The 23,916-nt window shown below is 39.3% G+C and overlaps 1 protein-coding gene across 7 annotated transcripts in view; it reads right to left on the bottom strand.

Annotated features, from left to right (window-relative positions):
- The window catches only part of TENM2 (teneurin transmembrane protein 2), a gene marked incomplete at both ends in the record, with an annotated part of 991,817 nt that overhangs the window by 698,282 nt on the left and 269,619 nt on the right, over positions 1-23,916 (bottom strand). For 2 of the 7 annotated variants that reach the window (XM_082650017.1, XM_082650018.1), the window contains one exon: positions 11,600-11,645. The exons of the other annotated variants lie outside the window; for them this stretch is intronic. In XM_082650017.1, the coding sequence (XP_082506143.1) occupies positions 11,600-11,645 (46 nt within the window). Of the gene's footprint in view, positions 1-11,599; positions 11,646-23,916 lie in introns of those variants that run through there. 7 annotated transcript variants of the gene reach the window in all.

Raw genomic sequence — 23,916 nt, 5'->3', positions numbered from 1 at the left:
AAGAGCTTCTAGGAGGGCTGTAAGGTTGTTTATGCTTTTGTGTAATACAGAAAGATAATGAATTTTTAGGAAAATATTTTGATGGATGAGTTCTTAAACTTTTACCAGAGATGAAGAAAAGGATTTAGGATTAATCTCCACATGTCCCTCTTTTTAACTCTCCTGACACAATACTAAAAAAGAGAATCCCTGAAAACAGACAGCAAATATTACCAAAGTGTAGAATAATAGCGAGCTCCCCCCTCAGCTTCCATGCTGTATCACGTGTGCTTTAGTTCTTCCTAAAACTTTCTCATTATCCTTTCTGAATGATAATATAGTTCCAAAGCTATCTTAATCATATAAATATATGGAGAAAATCTCATTTTATACTGTTTATAAAATATATGCTACCTCCTTTGGACAACAATAAAGATAAATGACAGTGAGCACAGGACCAGAAGATAAAGGCAGAAGGTAATTTCAAGTAATACTAATAAGGAGGAGATACCATACCTGAATGCTCTTTCTACCACATTCCTCATACGTCTCGCCAAACTCATCACACATTTGCAAATTAAAATAATACCTGGAATGTAGCTGAGTTAAAATCATGAAAGGTTAAAGTTGTCCACTCTTTAATTCCAAATCCATTCTTAACCATTTTTCAGGGTACTATGAGAATAATTTTCTACTTTGAGGGTATGGCTTAACTAACATAACCAACTGAAAACCAGATAGAAGTGAATTGTGTGCTCTGACACTAAAAACTACCCAGTCACTTAAATGTGTTCCTCTGTAGAGAATGATAGAGTGGGAATCTGTTTGGGATGCAAACATAAGTCTCTGGGTGTTAAAAGGAAGACTGGCACCTATTAGGGACTTTCATGCGCAAGTAAAGAGAGAGCGCTCCATCTTATCAAATCAGAGAACTCAAAGACCTCATTGAAACATTTAAGGAGAAGAGTGGGAAAAGATAGCAGGGAAGGATGATTTGGAGGAGGAAGATCTTCACATAAAGTGAGGTCCCTAGACCCAACTAAAAACAAGTCAATATTTACCTATTCTGCGTCATCTTTTTCAGTAGTTCTGATAGCCAAGGCTCCATATCTTAAACCAATCACTAGAGTGGAGAGAGGGAGTCACTGCTTTTAGGGTTTCACCAGGACAAGTCTACTGTCTCTGATAAGTAATCTGATCAGAGACTAGCGCGAAAACCACAGCTTTAAAGTGTACACCCCCCTTCAGCTAAGAGGATGGTTCTATTCTGGTACTTAGGGACCTTGATTATTTCAAGGCAGATAAGGAGAGGCAGAAGAAAGGTAACACTTGGGACCACTTTGAACCTGTCCTTGAATAAGACTTGAGTCCAAACAAGGCTGTCAACCCTTCCCAGTTTCTTGAAGATGTGACAGCTTCTTTTTAATTTATCAATGCATTGTGATCATTTAGGTATTTAAACATTTATTCAAGAGTTACTGGTTAAACAAACTTTATGCTGCCAGATATTTTACTAGGCTTCACCATATACCATGAACAAGCTTGATCACATGGTTCATGCCTTCACTGAGCTTAATAGATTATGCAGATATGTACAGTTAGACTGGTAGTTCTATAAATGGTAAACAGTGTTACAATAAGGTAAGTACATTGTTACAGAGTTACAGAGTGGGAGCTCAGAGTTTAGGCTTAGGGAGGGATAGTCCAGGAAAACTTCTGGGAGGAATCAACATTTAACCTGAGATCTAAAAGATGAATAGGAATCAGCCAGGGGCAAGCTGGCTTGTTAGCAGAAGACTAGAAGGACGAGCATTTGCAAAGACACAATTATGAAAGCTGCAAGGACTGAAAGGAATTCTGTGGAGATGGAACAGAGAATGCAAAAGCTTGAGAGAGCAGACATGGGGCACAGAGGCAAGGGAGGGGATGCCCTGGAGGCATCCAACTACCCTGCAAACTCCTTGAGGATAGGAAATATATTGTATCTTCCTCATTTAATAATTTGGCAGCAAAGTAAGGACTAGATTACCTATTGGAAGTAATCTATCAATATTTATCAAATACCTACTGGGGATCTCTTGGTGATGACTGAAGCCCCTCTAAGCCTAAATTTCTATTAAGTACTTCATGTGATCACTCTTTAAAAATGCTTATAGGTTTCTGTTCGGTTTCATTTAGCATAGGTTTGGTGTGAAGGTGTGTGTTTAAATTTGGAATGGCTCTTTACCATCCCCCATCACCTCCTATTGTCTTATTTCTGAATATTCCCCTCTAGGCATTTGTGTTTGCAACCCCTGGATTAGGGTTTATCATGGAGGAAACTGAGCTAAGAATGCAATCTGCTATGGTGTAAATGAACACATATGGGAATAGGTTATCGATAGCTTAGTTCCAAGTGTGAGTGATCTTCATTCACACGTGCAAGACATATTAAATTCTAAGCCATGGCAGGCAACTTCAGCTCAGGTGATAATCATTCCTTCTCAAATCCAGATGAAACTGGAAGCTCTGCCACACTGTTTTCTCTGGCATGGGATGGAATGTAAGAGGCGCCAGCAACTCCACCGTCAAGTAGTTCATAGCTACCTGCCATCATTTTCTACACTTTCTTGTGCATGACATTTCTAGAGAAAAATCTGATCAACGTGCTCAACTGTGCGGTAATTTGCTGAACTGTCAACAATTTTAGCTTTATATATAAAATAAATCACAACTTTCTAAGATATTTCCCAACATCAGGGACATTTAGTTCATAACAACAATTAGAAGTGCAACATATAAATCATCAAATCATTCATTTCTAAGAGTGGAGGAGACTGAATTGGCAGCTAAAATAGAAGTAGTGTTTTGAATGTAATAGTCAAGTGTTTAAAAACAATTTAGTATTTTGTTCTGTTAACATTAAAAATATCTTCAAAAAGTATTCTAGAGAATCACAGTCTTATAAGAAACCATCATAAAGTAATTACAGCTTGGGTTTCTGTCAAGGTTCTTGCCATGTAAATGTTCATCTATATGAAATTTGCTTAAAATAAATAGAATAGATTCATTTCAGGAACAAGAATGACATGATTTTTTTGTTAACACGGATTAATGATTTTAGTTCCTAATGTCATTAGTCGACTATCATCATTTTATCATTTGAAAAATGGCCTTCAGAATCTCTAGGTCTCATCTAGATGTGAATGTTTGCCCATTTCTTATATTCTACTGACCTCTAGAGACTATATCTGTGTGTATATAAATTACATATGATATGTGGTTATAAACACATGAAACATACATCATAAATGCCACAGATTGAGAAAAAGGAATCGTCACTGCATAAGCCCATTTCACTTTAGAAAAATATGCACACATTGTTTGCATATATTTTCAGACAAGACCTTATGCGTACACATTTAATACTAAGCATGTTGATGGCACTCTCCCTGTGTTCTCGCTTATACAGAACTCACAGAAAAGTGAACACCAGACAAATGGATCCTACGTTTCGTTCGTGACTTGCCAGCAGTAAGGGGTAACAGAGAATTTAGTCTCGTTGGCCTGGCTTTCCCATAAAGCCAGATTTATTTTTAGTTGAGACCAGCTCACTTTATGTGAGGCTCTTCTTCCCCAGAATCACGCTTTTCCAATCCTCCTCCTGACCAGGCAAAGCATATTAAATTTAGAACTACCTACTGAGGGCTCTGATGGCTTTGTAATCCTTGAATTTTTTCTCGCAATGTTTCCAACTATTAAATATATCCATGAGTGAAACATTCAACATTAAAATAATTTCTAATTCAGGACTAGACCATGAACTCCTTAAGAGTTATGTCTGGTTCATCTGGTACCTAGCACACTGCATGTCAGATTGTGGGAAATTAATCATGTCAGCTGGAAAGAAACATGATATCTTACCAGGAATACAACCACATTTTATCTTACTAGGAATATGCCCATTCACTCTCTCTCTCTCTAACTCTGACTATAGATACAGGTACAAATATCAATATAGATACAGAGATGCAGATATAGATAAAAATATGCACATACACAGAGTAACCATGTATGTATGTATATATATATATGTGTATATACAGGTGTATAAATGTGCACACACATATAAACGACAAGAGGCATCTCCTACATACATATAACTCATGATCAAGGCTCTCCATTTTCAGTTTTGTCTGCTATAGTACTGTTTAAATTTTCATTTACACTATGGATTGAAAACTATTGGTTAATATACTACATCATCAGCTACACCTCAACATTTAAAGACTTCAAGTACATTTCTTTCTAATAACCTCAATTCTAATGATAAAAAAACTATTTTTAGTGTCAAGAGTAATAACATTTTTTGCCCTTTAGTATATCTGTATTTATATTACATATTATATATTTTGTTAGTTACATTATATTACACAATATGTTTAGAAATAGAAACACCTCCTGAAGTTTGATTATGCACCTCAAAAGTGTAACCAATTATAGACATGTTTGTCCAATAAGGGTAGTAAGAGAGAAGAGTGCATTATTTGACAAGACACTGTTACAACGTGGCAGGTATGACCACAAGATTTTGAGAACGTCAAAGCCACAACTAATGTATAAGAAAAGGAGGGAGATCAAATTCTGATTCTGTAGCAATATCCTCTAGATGGAATCCTGCACTCTGTTCTGCGAACTTGGAAGGTGGCTGGGAACGTTCATGCCTATTCTGTGATTACAACCTCTCTGGAAAAGCCAGCTACCCTTCCAGTCCTTTCACCATTTCAATGTAATTCTGGGATCTAAGAGATTTTCACGTCTTTAAAGTCAATTGGGACTTTGACGACCTCCAGGGGTCAAATTCTACATGTAAATAATTTATCAAGGATTGACTGGTAGTCAGTGATAATGGAAATGAGATAGGACCAGTACTGGAGATTAACTAAGTGGGGTTTGGGCACCAGTAATCCACTTTTGTACTTAACACTAAAGAAATATGCTTAGCAGAACCCTGATAACCTGCACAAGGTATACTTGCTTGATCTCAATGGTCTTAAAAAATGCCAGCTAGGCACGCTACCCAGCCAGGTAATTCAACACTGTAGTTGGTCGGGTGGTAGGGCAGGGACATGATATAAGCCAGAGCAATGAAACCAGTTTCTTGGCATGGTTCAGACTAGTGGATTTACTTTTTGCCTCTTAAATGTGTGGCTAAAATATTGGCATCTTAACAGCTATAGTAAACCACCATTTGTAAATAGAAAGAGGGGTTCCCCCAAATGGAAATTTTAGTCAGTCAATTTTAGTTTCAAAAACCTACCTCTTAGACTTTTTACATAATTAGCTCTTCCTGAAGGAAAATTCATAGGTTTGGATCTTGCTGTTCAAATATGCCTTTCCATACCCTTAGCAGAGGTGCCAGTGATTAGAGAAACGATACATGTCAGGTAGTCAGAGAGAAGACAGGGAAGTCAGAGAAGAAATCTGAATGCTCTCTATGCTGGAAATTCGAACCTGGATAATCAAGACTGTACTATATGCACAATAATGATTCTGTCCAGTTAAGAGAAATTTGTAATCCACTCTGTTTCAAGCCTAAAAAGTCACATTTTCCAAAAATCTGTATTTTGGCCTCCAATGGCTTAAAAAGTTCTCCTAGCTAGATTGTCTCCAATTACAGAAATCCTTCCCAAGTACAAGGCTACAGAAGTATATTAAACCTGTAGGATACCATGTAGCTGACTGTTTTACAGAGTTCTACAGCACACCCGATCTCTACGCATGAGGTAATACCACTGAAGCAATTCACCACAATCTGATAATACTATCTGTTCAGCTCACAAATGTTGTCTTACATATGGGGGTAAATTGTCTTTGAATAGAAGGTTCATGATAGCAAGCAAAGGGAGGTACAAATAAATTTATATTAACTTTAAGAATCCCTCCCACCATCCCAACACACACACACACACACAGATTTCATGGGTAAACAAACACAGGACTGCTGTGCATTCAATAGATTTCTGGTCTACCCAGCAATGATGGAGTTACTGCAGTGACCACACATGTGTGAGTCAGGAAGAAGGTCTGGCCACAGCTAACTGACTGTCAGAAGAACTGATGACAACAGTGAAAAGACAGCTCCAGTGCAGGGCTCAACTTTGGTCCTGTATCAAGTAGTGGTCAGTGACTAGCAAATAACAGATAATAACAGAGTTGTAAATTTCCATTGTATTAATACACATCCCTCCAGTGAACATAGGGATGTGCACGTTACGGATTGGGGAGTGCTAGTTTTTCCAGGTTTTCAGTACTCTGCAAACACACGGAAGCAAAACAGTCAAATGAGGCAGACTGAAGGAAACAGAAAAAAAAAATATCCACCTACATGCAAGGTATGAAACAATAATTTCTAAGCCTTTGGGAATCTATTTTTTTCCCTTGCATTGTAATGCAGTCAAGTGTCTGAGTGACGCCTTTTGTGTTTGATAAAGTCAAGTTTGAATGTCATGGGTAGCCCCCATCTCTGATGGTATTAAAATGGTGGGAAGATGAAAAGCTTGGAAAAGTAAATGGAACAAATTAGATTAAAGTAGTTGGAGGACAAGGCAAAGCATTCATCTACAGCTTGGTTCTGAGGTGACGTCGGTCACCCTGTCTACGGGAATAGGCTGGTTAAATCAGTTTCTGAGGAAAAGGGTGGCATTCCACTTAATTATTATTTTTGCTCCTTCTCATTATGAAGTCTATCAGATGAAAGAAAACATCTTATATGTTAATATATAAACTTCCATTAAATGATCAGAGGAGTCTCCACAACTGAACTTCGGTCAAACATTCTAGGCATCTCCCAGTTCAAGTTAAGTTAGTCAAGGTTTATAGAAAATAACTGACACACAGACAATTCAGGGAAGCAATTAATTCCCAAAAAGGAAGTATATACCTTTACAGAGAGATTAAACCTTAAAGATCATAAAAACCCATTCTAATCGATGTCGGGAAACCAGAGATGAACCTAACACTAATTGATTATATCCAAATAGTATGGAGAGAATACCACACCTGCTAAATTACAGGTCTCATCTCCGACAAATGGTGAAGGTTTTTCTTATGAAAACAAAAGCATATACACAAAATCCCTGTCTAATGAGGCCGTGACATCTACAGTACATACAAGAGATTGCAATAATTACAATAGGAAGGTGTTTCTCCGAGTCATTCTCCCTCCCCTCAGCAGTGTTTCTCAACCTTACCACTTATATCTAGGCTAATGCAGTAGATTATTCAAAGCTTCAAGCCTCAAGACTAGGGGTTCTCGCTGTTTTTTCAACAATGACCCTAGAAGACAAAGCAATATTCCACGGATAACGATAGCTCCTTAGGGCCACAATTTAATGAGAGGGCAGATGGACCCTAAATAGGCATTTTAGCATCACTATCTATGGGCAAGTGGCATGGTATGGACCCATTATTCCACTTCTCCCTGACTCCCACACAAAGAACACTCCTTTAGAAGCTGCCAGATTACATCTTTCCAGTGGCTATTGAATACCTGCCATTCAAGGTTCTCAATCGTACTGGCATTGGTCATTCATTTTGGTGTTACTGCCCACAGGACCCCTCTGACTTGGCTCGTCCGGATTATTTTGTGTTTTCGCCTTTTACTCCTGATTCAAAGGCGACCATCCTCAGGATCCCCTCAATCTGCAGTGACCTTTCCTTCTTTGCTCTCCTAGGGAAAGAGTCAGGATTAACCAGCACATTTTAACCCACTAGGTAATTCTTCAGGTCTGGTCGACATTTTCTGTTTTCCTAAGGTTCTCACTGAGAGGACAGGCACTCTTTGCTATCAGGACAGACATGTTTTGGCACATTTAACTCACGGTGCTTTGAGTATAGTCAGTGCTTGATAGCTATAATGAAAAACAGAGAACACCTAAAGCGAAGCGCAAATCAACCAGAGAAAGAAACCAAATTCTCCCACCAAACTGTAAAGCTTTTCTTATTTAAAGACAGAGAGAAAAAAATAATCAACACAAAACATGTATATGAATCAAAGCAAAAAAAAAAAAAAAAAATTGAAACAACCTTACCCCAGTGGACTTATAGTGCTAATTACACTATACTTACAGTGCTAATTACAAAATACGAGTAGATGATACTCATGCCTTCTAAATGTAAGCTTTTCCCTCCCAGAAAAGAGAAATGAGAAATGGGTGTTAAATCAAAAACAACCTATGGAGCATTTCACACCTCAGGAATGAAAACTGATAAAGAAAGGCTTCAATGCAAAAGAAAAATGCACCAGAAAACAGCATGGACTGTTTAAGGTAAGAAAAACTGAAAGCTCTACCACATAGGCTATCTTGTCTGAATGTGCTTTTGTAATATCCAAGGCCCCCTTTGCATTGGAAAAATTGTACACACTTCTCTTTCACAATTGAAATCGGTTAATTGATCATTTCCAAAAATAAATACTCTCATAGATAGAGGTCACTGGTTTTCTGAAATTGCATCAGTTTGTGTCTGGGTACTAGAATCCCGGGCTCCTCTGGGTTGTCTTTGTCATTTTATCAGAGTGATTTCCAGCAGAGTAGCTCCAGCGTGGGTGCCCTCCGCTTCTAGCACTGATGCTTGCTCTCTGCAGTCCCAGTTTCTCCATCAAGCCTTGTGGCTCTCGCTTTGGAAATCTGGCACTTAACAGCCAATGTTAATTATATTTCCTAGTCAGAGGAAAATCCTATTGGACTAATTTTTCAAAATCACGTAATAAAATAACTTCAGTGACAAACCATGTAGGTTTTCAATTGTTTTTTAACAGAGAGATCTATTAAGCACTTAATATTCGGTGGGAAAACAGTCTCAGAGCAATGAAATTCTATTACTTTAGAGGTTGCATGCTTTTAATTTCTTAATATTTTATTACATGTTGGCAACTGGTGCATATTTTTATAATGTGTTTGATCATTACTCTTCTCGGGGTATTCTATTTCAGTTCTTCCTCTGACATCATATTTGCATGTTAAAGGGTTTTAGCATTCAGGGATGAAATGTTCTGAATAGTAATGCGCAGTTAACTTGATTTTTTAAAAACGGAAAACAGCAAACAGGCATTATATATAGGGTCTAAAGAGAACAATCTCATAATTTAAAAATCTAGCTCAAGTTTTAATCACTTTCTATAGAACATCATAAAAGGTAATGATTCAATATAACCCATTAATTAGCAAATTATGCAAAATGCTACCAGCGGAGTTTGGGGAGAAGGATCTTGTTCGTTGGCTTTTCTAAGTCTATCACATTTCTTTTTTTGCCTGTAAAAAAAAAAATGATCTTTTCTTTGCTCTCCAGCAACATCTACTGGAAAAGTCAGAAAAATGCTATTTATATTAATCAGATAGTTTGAGTAAAAGGATAGCTGTGGTTACCATCTGCTTAAAAAGTGCACGCTGAACTACCAACCAGTTTACAACTGATTTATTTCTGCCTGCTTTAGTTCCATTTAGTTCTCCAGGAGAAGGACAGTGGTTCAGTGATAACAAACGGCCAAGCTACAACTTCAAATTTATCATCTCCTCACCACGAAGTAGTCATTTTCATAAATAAAATTAAAACGCATATGTGATGCAGACAACATATTTCCCCCAGTCCGTCTTCTCAACACTTGTCACTTATTTAAGATGTAATCATTATTATCAGCAGCGACACTGAAACACTCAATGGTTAGCTAAAGCTAGAGTCAAAGAAAAGGTTTTATCAGAGAAAGCTATGTAGAAACAGGGACTGAATTTGAGAAGAGCCGCTTCAAGATTCTGCAAAGTTTCCTAAGTTGAAAAAAAAGAAAGCGACATGTGATATGATTTTAAAAACTCACTATGCTGCCACCAGCATGATTACATCAAACATCCTAGCAGTTTCTTTTCCCCCTTATCCACATCTTTCGCCACTCTTTTAACCATGATGGAAAAATTAAGTTTCCCCACACCTGTATGAGGGGCTTTCCAGAGAACTTCTGTTGGAGATTGTCTCTAGATGATGAAGTGTGATGAGACCTATAGTCGGTTTGGTCTCCACTCCCTAACATTCAGCAGCTCCTGATGTCCCCATAAAATTGGATTCACAGGTTGCGACCACAAGATGCCATTAGATGGTCTGGCAAACACGAGACACGTCAGGGTAAGGAACTGAGGGGCAAGTTGCTTGGAAACTTGGTAAGAAAATAATCTTATCACCAAATAAATATATAAAATATCTTCTCATGCACAGTGCTGAACTCAACCATGTCACAGTCTAGCAATTCTTTCTAGGACCAAACCCTGTGGAGGCATTAAAGTCACCTTTCTATATCTCATTCTGGAGAAGCATTTTTTAACAGAATTTTATACTTTTAATATTCTGATTTTCCCAACCTTCCAAAAATCATCTAAATATTAATTCAAACATTTTAGGTAACATCCTAGGTAAAAATCTGGATATCATTTGGATGTCATTATCCTTAAATCAAAACTCTGGCTAATTAAAATTTTTTCTTTCTGCATTCTCAAATCTCAGTTCATTCACGCCAGCAATAAATTTCAGCAGCAGAGGCGAGGAACATAAAATCAATGAAGACTGAGGTTCAAAACAAATGATCACAACTTTAAAACAACAGCAGCAGCAACAAAAATCAGGCGCTGGGAGACTACAGTGTATTGCATTTGGTGTTTGTTCAACGTTAAAATAGATGTGAGCCTTTTAAGCTTCATCCCAGCTCTTTAAAGGAGAAATGCCATCAAATATAATCCACAACTCTCATTCATAGCGCACAAAAGGGACAGATTCCCGAAAGCCACCTACAGTAGAAGTCCGCATGTATTCTATATTTAGGGTCCTAATGCAAAGTTCCGACTTGAGGCTGATAATTAGTCCCCTTTATTGTTGAGCCGCTTAAAATCCAGGACGGCTGATCAAACAGCACCTCAGAGTTAACTCCCATTTCAAACTGTCATAATTCAGTTATCCTAATTATTTACTGGATCCTTTTCTAACACATGCCCTAAACTGATGTTTTAACTTCATATTTTCATTTGGGGCAACACAATCTCCATTTATGAAGCATCAACCTGACACAGGTTAGGGAGACAGAAGCAGCGCTTCACCCACAAGATCCAAGCCAAACACAGACCAGCAGCTCGACTTAAACTCTACCCTTGCCTAAACCTCCGGTGAAAAATTATTATAACGCAGCAGAAGTTCAGTTAGAAGAAAAATTTCAAATCCCAGCTGTCTCCCAGGGTTTAAGTCCCGGAGTTCAAAAACAAGATCAATTGAATTTTTATTATTATTTTTCCCCGTTAGCTATTTAGAATTTCACATAATGCAAAGTGCTATTCTGATCAAAATCATCTTTCTCATCTCTCCCCTGAAATAAAACGGAGGAGAAATCATTCAGTTTAAATGCATTTGCTATACAAATCTATTTTCAATTGAATTTGCTGCATGCTCTAATTCATCAAAATTAATACAGGTACTTTCTATGTTAAACAAAAGGAAGTCGACTGAAAAATCGGCTTCTGCTGTGGATGCCTTTCTCAATTACAAAACGGTGAAAACAGAGATTTAACTAAGCCACTCGGTCAAACCCTCCGATGGGCGCTCTTACCTGGCTCCGCTGAAGGCTTCCTTCCCTTGTTAGCAGCGTGCAGCATCTCCACTAGCTCGCCCCAATCCTCGCCACCGGTCTCAAATTACACCGCTAAATCCACCCCCTGCCTTTTTTTTCCCCCTTTCTTTCTTTCCCTTTTTTTTTCTTTTCTTTTCTTTTCCACAGCAAGAAAATGCTTATTGAAAGTGATTAGTTTTTGTTGTCCCTTTTAAGTCCCTCCTGCGGGAAGGAACAGGGGAGCAATGTGACGCCACCTTTTAATCTTTTGTAAGAGTGCAAAGGCAGAAAAGGAACGCTCGATCAAACTGAGCTGCACACATGACTAAAACTCGCAGGAGAGGCTGCCGCTGCCTGGCGAAAGCATCGCTAGGCTTGAGTGTAAGAACAGAGAAGAGGGAAGAGTCAATGGAATGTGACAACGTATGTGCATCAAAGGCAGGAGGAGAGAGAGAACAATGAGCGAGGGAAGGACAGCGGGGAGAGAGGGAGAGGGAGATGGAGAGAGAGATGGAGAGAGAGAGGGAAGAGAGAACATGGGGAAAAGATAGAGCGGGTTTCAGGCAACGGATTCTGAGAATAAAGCCACAGTGCAGTGTCTGGCAGCTTCTGTTTTTATCTCAGCAAGCATGATACACTGCCTCTCTCATTTAGAAACACATTCGTGTATCTTCCAGGTTTGAAAACTGAGATAATCGCCATGTGTCTCTGGTTTTTTCTGACTGGCATTTAACTGTGCGGTGTACCTGTGATTTTTTAGGATGCGTTTACGTGCAATTTATTTCGCATATTTATTTATGTAGGCAAAAATGAAAGCTGCTAATTTCTACGGCAATTTGCAACGTAGTTTTACTGACAGATGGAATTCTACTTATCGTAACTGCTGACAAACTGCCACGGGTAAACAAAAGAAGAAACAAATGCTTCGTCTTGATAATTGTCTTTAAAAGGAAGAGCCCACACCAAAATATTAGCAGTTGCAAAAACCTATGTTTCCTGGTTAAAGTTGGAAAGGTGGTTTCTTTCCAGTCATTTTGTTAAGAAAGGCAAAATAAAAGGCAGGGCAAGATGTTTGAAGGAAAGGTGTTGGAAAAGAGCTATTAGGAAAGTGAAAACCTCAATTCTTTCTGGTTTCCCTCCAAATGTGACAACAGGCTTGCTTTCTTGAGTCCTGGAACAGAGTTTTTGAGTCACTATTTCTATAGACTTTTACTGCATCCTTCTGCCTTCCTGTACCATTTTAAAGTAGGCTCCATTTTTAAAAGAGTCAAAAAGAAATGATTTCCTAATTCAAATGGTTTCGAATGCTGTTTCACCAGCTTTGCTCCATCTCTACTCCGTTCCTGCCACATGGGGGCTAGGATTAATTCCCTAAGTGACCTCTTTTATAAGGATGTAAATTGCTTATTCCAAGGTCGAGTATTTGGTATAAGTTAAGTTATTGGTGAAAATAACTGCTTGCTTCCCATGGTAACCTGAGCTAATGCAGTAGTAAGCCAGCAGGAAGAGGTTACATTCAAGCTTTTAACTGACCATCTTTTTGAAATGAAGCAGTTCTAATACGGAAAATAAATCCCATGTCTCCTACTTATAAGAGTTATTATTTGGGAAAAACTAAAAGCAAAACAAAACATTCAATCATTTCACTTTAACTATGGTGTATCCCAATAATATATCCCTGGACCCTAAGCATCTGGTATTTTGGAGTTCTTGCGTAAACCACCAGATATAGACTGAGAACTGGTCCAGGAATGAGACCTTCTATCTCCACCCTGGCCACATTGCTGTATCCAAAGAGGGATTGCTTGATCTTGTTAAACTGGGGAGTGTCATCATTTTCATGGTTTGCCAATAGGAGGATATGTCTATAGTTTGGACCCAAATAAAGAAGTAACAATCTCCCTCCATCCCTCCAATGTGATCAAGATGAAGCCCTACTGATCATTAAGGCAGAGTCGAGAATGGGGAACACACAGAGGCTGAACAGAAGGCAGCTGGCCAGAGAACAGAGCGTGCTCAGATGTAGAAGGAAAGGAGGCTGCAGGGCCGGTGAGTAGCTAAGGAAGTGGTGCCCTGGTAAATCCAGAATTCTCTCCAAACATCTCGAAGAGTGTATTGGAAGCAGCATCCTTTAAATGGCATTATTGAGATAGATTCTATAGTGAAAATTAACTTGATACAAGGGAGTAAGTAGACTGAGAATTTTCTGCCAATAAAAATAAAGACCCTGTTACAAGAATATAACCGTTTCAGTGAAAGAAAAGCCGGGGAGGGGCCTGGGTCGCATTGAACAGGATCGGCAAAATATAGTCAAAGAAAAATAAAAAGAAATCAAGGCGACGAAAAGAGATGTTTTTAAAAGCTATAAATGGCTATCGGTGTTGTTGCTTATTTTCACCACTTCCTTAGTGAGGAGGTGGGGACCCTGAGAGGGCAACGTTTGCAGTTTGACATATATGACTTAAGATACCTTGACTGGGGGGGGGGGGAACATCTGACTCTACGAGGGTGCCCAAGGTGGCCCAAATCACGTTAATGTTTCTAGCTGGAATGTGACTTTCACAGGTCTTGTTTCTCTGCAGGAGAGCTTTCTGCCCACGTGCTTCTACTGTGGAGTAGATGGTGGTTAAATGCTCAGTTTGGGGAACCAGGCTTCCTGGGACTGAATCCCAGCTCCACGACCTGCTTGCTGTGTGATCTTGATCAAATTATTTTGCCTCTCTGTGGCTCTTTCCTCATCTCAAAATGGGCATAATAACATTACCTGCCTCACGGGGCTGTCATTTGGAATAAATAATGCATGTGCTGTTATGAGTTCTGTTTCCGACCCACAGCAAGTGCCTCATATGTGTTAACTCCTATTAGGAAATCCACCTGAAAGAGTTTTTTTTTAATAGTTAAAACAGACGATATTTTCTCATCTCAGAGTAGACGGCTCACAAAGACTTATTTCCACTCTGCCCTTCCTTGTAAGCTCTAGTTATTCAACCTGCCCTCTGGGTCTTTCCACTTGGATGATATGCTTAAAACTCAAGAATTTCCACAATCAAACTCATGAATCAAAACAAGCTTTTTCTCCCAATTCCCTCACCTGTGTAAAGTGTATAAATCTTGGAGTCATACAGGGTTCTTTTCTTTCCTTTCTCTCAACATTCGACTATCGGTAACTATCAAGAATCACCCCCTCATATCTTTTAAAGTTATTGTTTCATTTCCAGACTTTTAATACCTTCTCCACCTGCGCACTTTTGCCTGGACTATTGTGATAATCTTTTAATGCAGCACTTCGCCGTGGTTTTCTGTCCTGAAACACATGGACGGGGACGAACTGCAGCATTCGCTTCTCTAGGGACAGTCCTAGGGTCCTGCCAAAGACCCAACCAGATCATAACAACACCCCTTTTCCTCCTCTCAAGAAAGCACTCGGAATCTAAGTGAAGGCGAGTGGCATTATTCTAGAAATGACCTTGAATCTGCTCTAATGGATAAAGCAGCTAATCTTCGGCAAACCAATACTTTACTATTAGTGCCTTGTTAGTTGTGACACATCTCCCAACTGTCATGACACAGCTATTGAAAACACTCATTTTAAGAGGTTTTCTTTTCATCTCCAATTCATCCTTCACAAACCAGAATAACCTTCTTAAAATGCCACTCGGAATGACATCCATCACCAATAGTTATTGATTGGTCGATTGAAAGTCTGTTTTATTTCATTACCTTACGTAGCAGCTTAAAAATCATCAAAGGTTCAAAAAAATGATAGCAAAAATCATTATCTGAAGAAACAAAGAGCACGCAGAAAAAAAAAATGTGGGGAAAAGAAAGGTGTCTCAAGCTAATGATAAAAAAAGATCATGTTACTTTCCTGGCAACTGTAATATTTGCAATTATCGTCAGCCTTTTAACATTTGTAATTTGTGATTTCTTTTCTCGTTCCAAATACATATCAGTTTTTATAAGAAATCATCAAAGGTTCACAATTCTTTAGAGAACTAGTAAAAATCACTTTGTTGTACAGATTTTTTTCCCCTCATATTCAATCACCTCTGACACCAACCTATCCCTGTAAATATTCACTCTGTCACCTACTCACAGGAGCTCCCTCCCCTGTCCCCAGCCTGACCTGGCACATCCCTTCCAGCCTCATTCCTCATTCTCTTTAGAATGTCCTCTTCTCCTTCATCCCAACATACTAAACTCTTAGCTCTTTATCTAACACTGAGACAAGTTACATATTCCCCCAGGAAGACTTTCTTGACCTTCCGAACTTTACAGTGATGAAATTATTTTAACCACAATAACTACTCAAATGCTCTACGGAAAGTGATTTGTATGATAATAACGAGCTTGGCTTTGGAGTTGCTCCTAGGTCTAAATCCTGACCTGAAATTGCTTCCAAATCGTGGGACCCTGATCAAATCCCTTTTCTCTTTCAACCTCACTGTCTTCACCTGTAAACTTCATTAGGTAATAAATGTAAAGTAATTAGCACAATAGCTAGTATACAGCTAGCACCTACACAACAAAGAGGAGTTAGTAATCATACAAGTGCTTATTAAGTGACAGGGATTTATCGTTGCCTCTAATTTCTAAACCTCAGGACAACCCACCAAATGGCTATTAGAACCTTTTTACAGAAGATGAGACTGAGGTTTATCAAAATTAACTTAGCCAATATTACACAAAGAACAAATGGCAGAGCCAGAATAGAAACCCTTGTCTTCAACCTTCTAGTTATTTGTATCCTTGCCTATCATTGACCTCTGAGCCTATATTGTATTGCTTTATTATTACTTGGGTTTTCAGGTTTGCGCCCTATTTTTCTGTGTTATAGACTAAATGAGAGCAATATTCACGTTTACACTATCTTTGCATCTTTAGTATCTTTCAGAAATCTTTACACAAAGTAACCTGCCTACTTGGTAAATGCTGACTGCTTGATCATCTGTGCTCATGGGGATTCAAGTTTTTAACCATATCTGAATTCAGTGACACTGGTTTTTGCAGAAATGGCTTCATCATCCTTTCTATGAAAAACATCATAGTTATACAAAATAATATAAAAGAGAAACAGTACATATGAATGAGGCATGGAGACAGAAAAGAATGACAGTCTCTGCAAAAAAGCGGTAGGAAAAGTGATACTCATCGATTTGATTTGCTTCTTCATACTTGGCATTTATATTCTGCTTGAAGATAGGGCCCTCAGGCTACCCATTCCATGCATGGAAAAGTGGAGGTTATTAGCTGAACATCATCCATTTAAGGTTACACAGAAAGTAGAAATATCCACTCAAATACCCACGGCATTCCGTCACCTTTAATTCTTTCTTTTTAAATAAATGCAGTAATTATATTCTCATTTCTTTCCTTTCTGGCTATTAGTCTATACAATACTAAAACAATGTGGAATAGGATAAAATATTCAGTCCACCAGTATCATGTTTTCCAGTGTATGTGGCGATAAACAATGCTACTGAATTTTCAACAAGTTGAATGAATGCTTTTATTTCAAATATGTGTAGACCATGGTCTCTGCCAGTCTGTGCACAAGTGAAAAGCAACAGACTAAGAAGAGAAATGCCCTGTGCACCCCACATGGGATAATTAATATTGCCAAACACTTACTGTCTTATAACAGTCTTGATATGTGCATAAACTTCACGAAGTCAGGATATACTGTTGTTCACTGCTGTATTCCTGGCACCTAGAGCAGTGCTTAATTTACGGTGGGTGCTCAATACGTATGTGTCTGATAAATGAATGAGTGAATGGGGTCATCCCCCGATGTTACCTAAACCTGTCAATTTCTAGTGATTTTTTTTGATTTCCACACAACTGGTGTATATATACCCAAATATATTTCATACTCTGCCACCTCCCTGTGTAATTTCTCCTGGAATTTATTTTGTTAAATGTTTGCTACCCTTTGTTCCCCATAACTTGTCCTTCATCCTCAAAAATTCCTTTCTAGATTATATTAGCTCATGGTAAATGCTCTTTTCTCCAATTTCAAAGTGCCCCTTGCCTGAGACATTTTATTACATATACTTTTCCAAATTAATCTTGTCCTGGCTTTGGATATCTCAGGCTGTTAGTGAATTGTTATTCTTCTAATATCTCTAGGTTATTCTTAGTTCATCACTTAGATTTTAAATTTTCTGAAGGTTATAGGAACTAAGTGCCTTTATTTTTTAATGTATAACATATGTCGCTATTCCTTTGGGTACTATCTTGTACATAGTGAGTGCATGTGTATAATATATATGTGTGTGTGTGTGTATATATATATATACACACACACAGACACACACACACATATATATATATAAAACATGTTGATTTGATGTTTATACTGAAAGTACTCACAGGTATAAAATTCTATCATTCAGAAATTATGTGCAAAAGCATCTAATATAGTCTTTGGCCTTTAGAAAATTGTTGTTAGAATCCTGCTAGAATAGTGGTAAAGTGGAATTTTTCGTAGCTTCTTCAGCCCTTAGGTGCTATGGAAGGCCATTCCTTTTATTTACCTCAGTGTATATTTTTTGAGCACATGGTCAGAGTCAACCAGTGTTCCAGCTAGTGTTGAAATTAACTCATTACAACAAATTGAGATTCTTAGGCAGGAAGAATTAGCAACTGTCCTCTGGAAGATTATCATTTTTTCCCCAATCACTGACACATTAGTTGGAAGTCAGCTTATATGGACCTGTCAGCAACTAAGCCTTAGAGAAGAGGTTTCTCAGTTCCATAGGGTCTTCCCTATGGGGTCATTTCAGGCCCGATTATCCACTTATTTATTCTGGGAGGTTAGTTTTTCCTTAGGGGGGATATGATGGGAAAGGACATTGTGGAAGACACCTCACCTTAATAAGCCTCACTCCTTGCACACAAGGAGCTTTCTTAGGGAAGATTTTTCACTCTTGTGGTGGTTCTGTATGGATTCACTACAGATTCAAGCTGTTGGAATTGTCTGTAAAGTACTGGTTTTCAAAAAAAAAGAAATATTCTCCAAAATTATAAAAAGGATGTAACCTCTGAAGTTTCAAAAAAACCCTTAATGTATTCTTCTTACTACTGTAAAGATAAGATAATTCAGGTCCATTTTCGTATCTGTTTCCAAAATTGCAATAAGTATATAAGATGATTAAAGGTTGGTGATTTAATTTTCTGAAATTAGTTTATCAAATATTCTAATCATATCAGATCTTATTTAGCCAACTAAAACAAATTATTTTGCTTATAAAATTGCTTACATTAATTAGCGTGTTCAGGCATTTTGGTTTTTGTCTGCTGAAGAGAAGCCAGTTATCTGTTTTCCGTTTCTGTTTTTGCATAGTGATTTGAACACCACCACCCCCACCCCCCCACCCCCCCCGCTTAAGTGAAAACCAAAGTAGCGGCCACCTAACCCTAAAGTATAAATGGAAAACAAATCAAGAGAGAACCTCAATTCTCTGCTTCCCATGGTGGACCGAACAGAGTTGGCCTCAGTGAAACTCTAAGACTTTATGTTCCTCTCCACTGAGTTGAATACAGCCTTTGGTGGACTATTTGGTTCTTGTTACTGATGTTTTTCAATACGGAACATTTGAAAGCATCCAACCAGAAGTTGCACAATGATCACAGCCTTGAATGTATTCATCAGAAAAACACATTCACTGCTACAGGTTTTATTTTTACGGTAACCAGTGTACTGCACTGTTTGCCAGTTTCTTCAATACTCTTACCTATGACAATCACAAAAAGCAATTCACAACCTTACTTATCAGATAGTTCTGTTTTACAAGAATCTGGTTGCTATTTGTAAAATCCAGGATAAAACAGTGCAATTTCTGATGCGGAATATCTGAAAAGCTCTGGAAGCTGCTAGGAAGAGATATGCACTAAAATATGTAATGTGATGGAATTACAACAAACAGACTTTCTGGAGGGTACACACTCAAGTGCCTCTCAGACAGAGTATGTGACATTTAAGGGTGTGACTTTCAAGATTTACAAATAATCTCTGCATTTAAACTGCCCCTTTCCACCCACAGTCTTTCTTAGCTCCAAATTTAATTCTCTCATGAAAAAAAGAAAGGTAGACACAGAGAACCATTTGGAAGTGAGGGCTGGCAGCATCTCACCTCCTGCCCACATCTGCAGCTACAGTGTAAGTGTCATGCTCCAGGCATTGCTAGCATTGCTATAGATTAAAGGGGAAAATGCCGGTCAGGGACCAGTAGTGAATGCAGGGACCGTTGACAGCCCTTTCCAATCTGGAGAGTGAGGAGTTGGGATCTTGCAGTCACAGTTGAGGGAAGGCAGATCAGGGCTTTGGGGTGCCTCCCATTGCTAGATTCTAAGGCTCTTCTAAGCTGAGTGTTGGGCAAGTGCAGAACAAGGTAGGGGAAATACTCCCTTCTTTCAGGTGGCTACCAGAGGAGAAATACAGTTTATCAGGAACTGTCCTTAGGAATCTCCCAGGTTGATGGGCCTTTCCTCTTCTGGCCTCATTTTCTTCATTGTCTTTCAAGTCTTCTACTGAGTGCCCTGAGGATGCTGGGGACCCCAAGCTCCCTGCTTGTCCCTGGCCTGTACTGGATGCTGTTGGTACATTCCAGATGCCTGATGGGCATTCATCTCCTGCTGTGAGGGGTGGCTGATAACCACGCCCTGCTGTCTCCTTCTCAGCCAGTGGGAGCCTTCTCAAAAGAGGCGGTCCCCCACTGTCCCATCCTCTGCTCCCTTCTTGCCTTAAGGTGGGACCAATCCTAAATTACACTGAAGCTCATCTCCAGCTGAGACCACATCCTTGCTCTTTGTTTCCCTGTCCTATCCTGCTTCCCTCCCTCTTCTCCCAGAAGCATTCTTTCATAAACCACTTGAATAAGAATCCCTGTCTTAAGCTGTGCTTCTAGGGAAGCCAAGATATTGCCCCTGCTCAAGCCTTCCTTCTGTTTTCTTTTCAATTAGGACCTGTCTCTACTAGGTAAAGATGGGTCATATTAATAAATGATCATAAATAAACGCTCCTAGCATGTTTGTAGTCTAATGTGTTACTCTTTCCTGATAACATAATACCTTACCCACCAAGAATTTACTTTTAGGACTTTTTAAAGTAGCAATCCCAGTGGGCAAATGCAAAAACAAACAACAAAAAAGGTAGAACTCTCTCAAAAAGAATGATCGATCAAAAGAATCACCACTGAATCACTGTTTCTAGAACAAAATGAAAATAGGGATCTCAATTGAATCATTTATTTCACATGTTGGTTCCTAAATATATAGATGCGCTCTGAAATCAACAACATCTTTCTGATGAGAATTTAACTAACACAAAAAAGTGGTGATTTTAACAGCTGACAAATCCCCTATAATAAGGGGCTTAAAAAAACAATGCAAACAAACAAACAAACCACTTTTCCAGTGATTAGGCTGTGCAGATGTCAAAGAACAGTGTGTCAAACACTCCCCGGAAGAGCAGAGATGCCAGTTGAATCTTGTAGAATGAGTTTTCATGACTGTGCATTAGTGTGAGAGAGAAATGTGAGTCGCGTGCACCACTGAGAGGCAGTGTAGTGCAATAAAAAAAGGTTACTGTATTTCCATTTCAGATCTGCCACCATCTTAAAACATGGCATTGGCCAGAGCACTTAACCACTATCCACCTCCACTGCTCCATCTACTAAATGGGACTAACAGCTCCCAGCTTCTGATAATAAGATTAATAAAGAAGCATTAGCGTATTCATAAAGATGGAGAACTCTGTATTTTCCTTGTGCAGTCAGACCCTACCAAAGCTACATCTATTCCAAGGGAATAAGAAATTATATTCTGGAAGCTGAATGCTTTCCTTGGGGCTGCTGGGGCACCAATTAAGAAGTTGAGGCAATAAACTCCTCAATAATCCTGCACTGGCTGAAAGAATTAATGCAGCTCACCTCTGCTGCTGTGAGTGAATACCATGTACTCAGAGGATGCTCAATAAATATTAGCTGACGATGATATTGACAGGGTGCCGTGTACAGTCATGGCACTAAGTGAATTACGAAGTGTACGGTTGTTCAGAAAACTCATTGAATAATTATTGGCAATAAGAGAAACCTATCTCTGACCTCATTTACTTTGTTATGATATCATCTCATGCAGAGTAAGAATATCGCCAGTCCCTGGAACCTTAATAGCCTTACACTAGCGACTTAGGAGAATACAAATAAGGTCATTCTTCCAACTATATTCAGAATCTAGGCACTTCTTAAAACTTCCATTGTCATCACCCTGGTACAATCCATCATCATTTCTTTTCTGCGTTATTGTAGAGCCTCCTAATTGCTTTCTGCGATTTCCGCTTTTGGCTCCTGTGCCAGATTGCAACAATAAGGACTTCCAATGTATCCGGCTTTCATGCATCTGTATTCTTATGTAGTCCTCTCCCACGCTGACCCTGGGATTGGCCTCGTGACTTGCTTTGGCCAATGGGACATAAGCAAACACCATACAAGTAGAGGCATGATAAGCCCTTGGGATTTGGGGCTTGCCCTGTTGGAAGGGTGCCACTTCCATAAAAGAAAGCCTTGTCTGGCCTCCTGGAGGATGAAAGATCACAGGAAGAAGGAAAGAGAGGCCCAACCATTTCCTGGAGTCCATCCACCACCTGACCCACCAGCTGGATGTAACTGTGCGAGGGCAGGCAAGCCCAGCAGAAGACCTGACCAAACAACACACTGAAATTTGAGAAATAAATTCTTGTCTCAAGCCACCAACTTCTGGTGTAGTTTGTTATTTAGCAATAGGTAACCAATACAGCCTCCTCCTTATTATTCTCAATGCTGCAGTCAAGTGATTCTTTTTATAATATAAGCCACTTAATCTCACTCCTCTGCTAAACACCCTCTAAGAACTCCTTCTCTCCTCCAGAGTTAGAGCCAGAGCCTTTCCAATATTCTAAAGGCTGGACGTGCTTTGTCCTCCCCACAGTTTTTCAGGTCCCAAATCCTACTAATTTCTCCCTCATTCTCTTCCCCAGCAGCTACACACATCTCTTTCTAGAATGTTCTTCCTTGTGAACAAGGATTACTCTCTCACCTCATTTGAGACTTTCCTTCGATATCATTTTTTTCCAATGATGCCTACTCCGTTTAAAACTGCATCACCCCCTCACCTCAAATTCCCTATCCCCCTTTTGGTTTCTTCTCCAAGGCAGTTAACACATCTAAATCGCTATAGTTTTCTTACTTTGTTCATCGTCTGATCCCTTTACCAGAATGTAAGCTCCAGAAGAGTGGGGGGGTGGTCTTTTTGGTTTACTCTCGGATTCCCAGCACCTAGAACCATGCCTGATACATAGGATAGACTTAATAACTATTTGCTAAATTACAAAATGAATCCTCCTGGGTACTCCAAAGGTGCTCTGACTGGATTCTACATTGAAAGATAATGCTGAGGGTGACAAGAGTCTGTAAGCGCACACAGCTGATGCAACTTCCAAAGATTTATGGGCCCTCACTTGAGAGAGCACAGAAGTAGCCTTGTGGTCAAGGAAAAGAGAAGGTCAAGAAGGTTCTTTGGGAAGAGTTTTATCAGCGAGTCTCTTCAGCAGGTAGTGAGAACTGCATTCGAAAGCAAGGAGAGGTGACTTGGCACCAGAACAGTCACCCCGGAAAGGCTAAGGAGGAACCCAAGGAAGAGAAGGAGACTCTCCAGGCCTGTTTGAATGGAAACAGTAAGAGGGCCAAAGAGAAAGATGCATCCAAAGGATAAACCTGGTCTTTTTATGGAAGATGAAGTTTGGGACGTACCTGTTTCAGGAAAAGCCTAAACGTAAAGAGAAATATATCTGAGGCTTGGTCTTTTCATCTCTGTATAAGGGCTGAGGATGCAGACAGATGAACACCAGTAACCGGACCTCGGCATGCACCCAGGGGCATGACGCGTCGGCACTTACACTCCATAAGCATGTATATTACCAGGCTTGTCACCGTTTCCTTAAGAAGCTAGCACTTGATTTGACCCATCAGAAAGCTGGCCAAGCACCTGTCACAAGCTTCCACCTGATCCTTCATTTTGTGAAAACGTCCATCTTCCAAAGATGCAGCCTGGGCTGGCGGTGCGGCCTCCAGCTTGTAGCACAAGTCTGTGGCCAATAACTCAGTTTAGTTAGTGCAGAACAGATGTGGCCTGGGAGGACCTCTCTTCACCTCGCTGACCCCATCTTTGTACAAAACTCACCCGAAACCATCCCTTTTCCTCCTTGCCCACACCTCATCTTCCCTGTTGCTCTGCAATTATTTATCTGGCTCAGTAACTGTATTGCTTATAGCAGCCAT

Source organism: Grampus griseus (genome assembly GCF_964374135.1).
Source record: "Grampus griseus genome assembly, chromosome: 3".
Lineage (NCBI taxonomy): Eukaryota > Metazoa > Chordata > Mammalia > Artiodactyla > Delphinidae > Grampus > Grampus griseus.
This window is presented reverse-complemented; position numbering and strand designations above follow the sequence as displayed.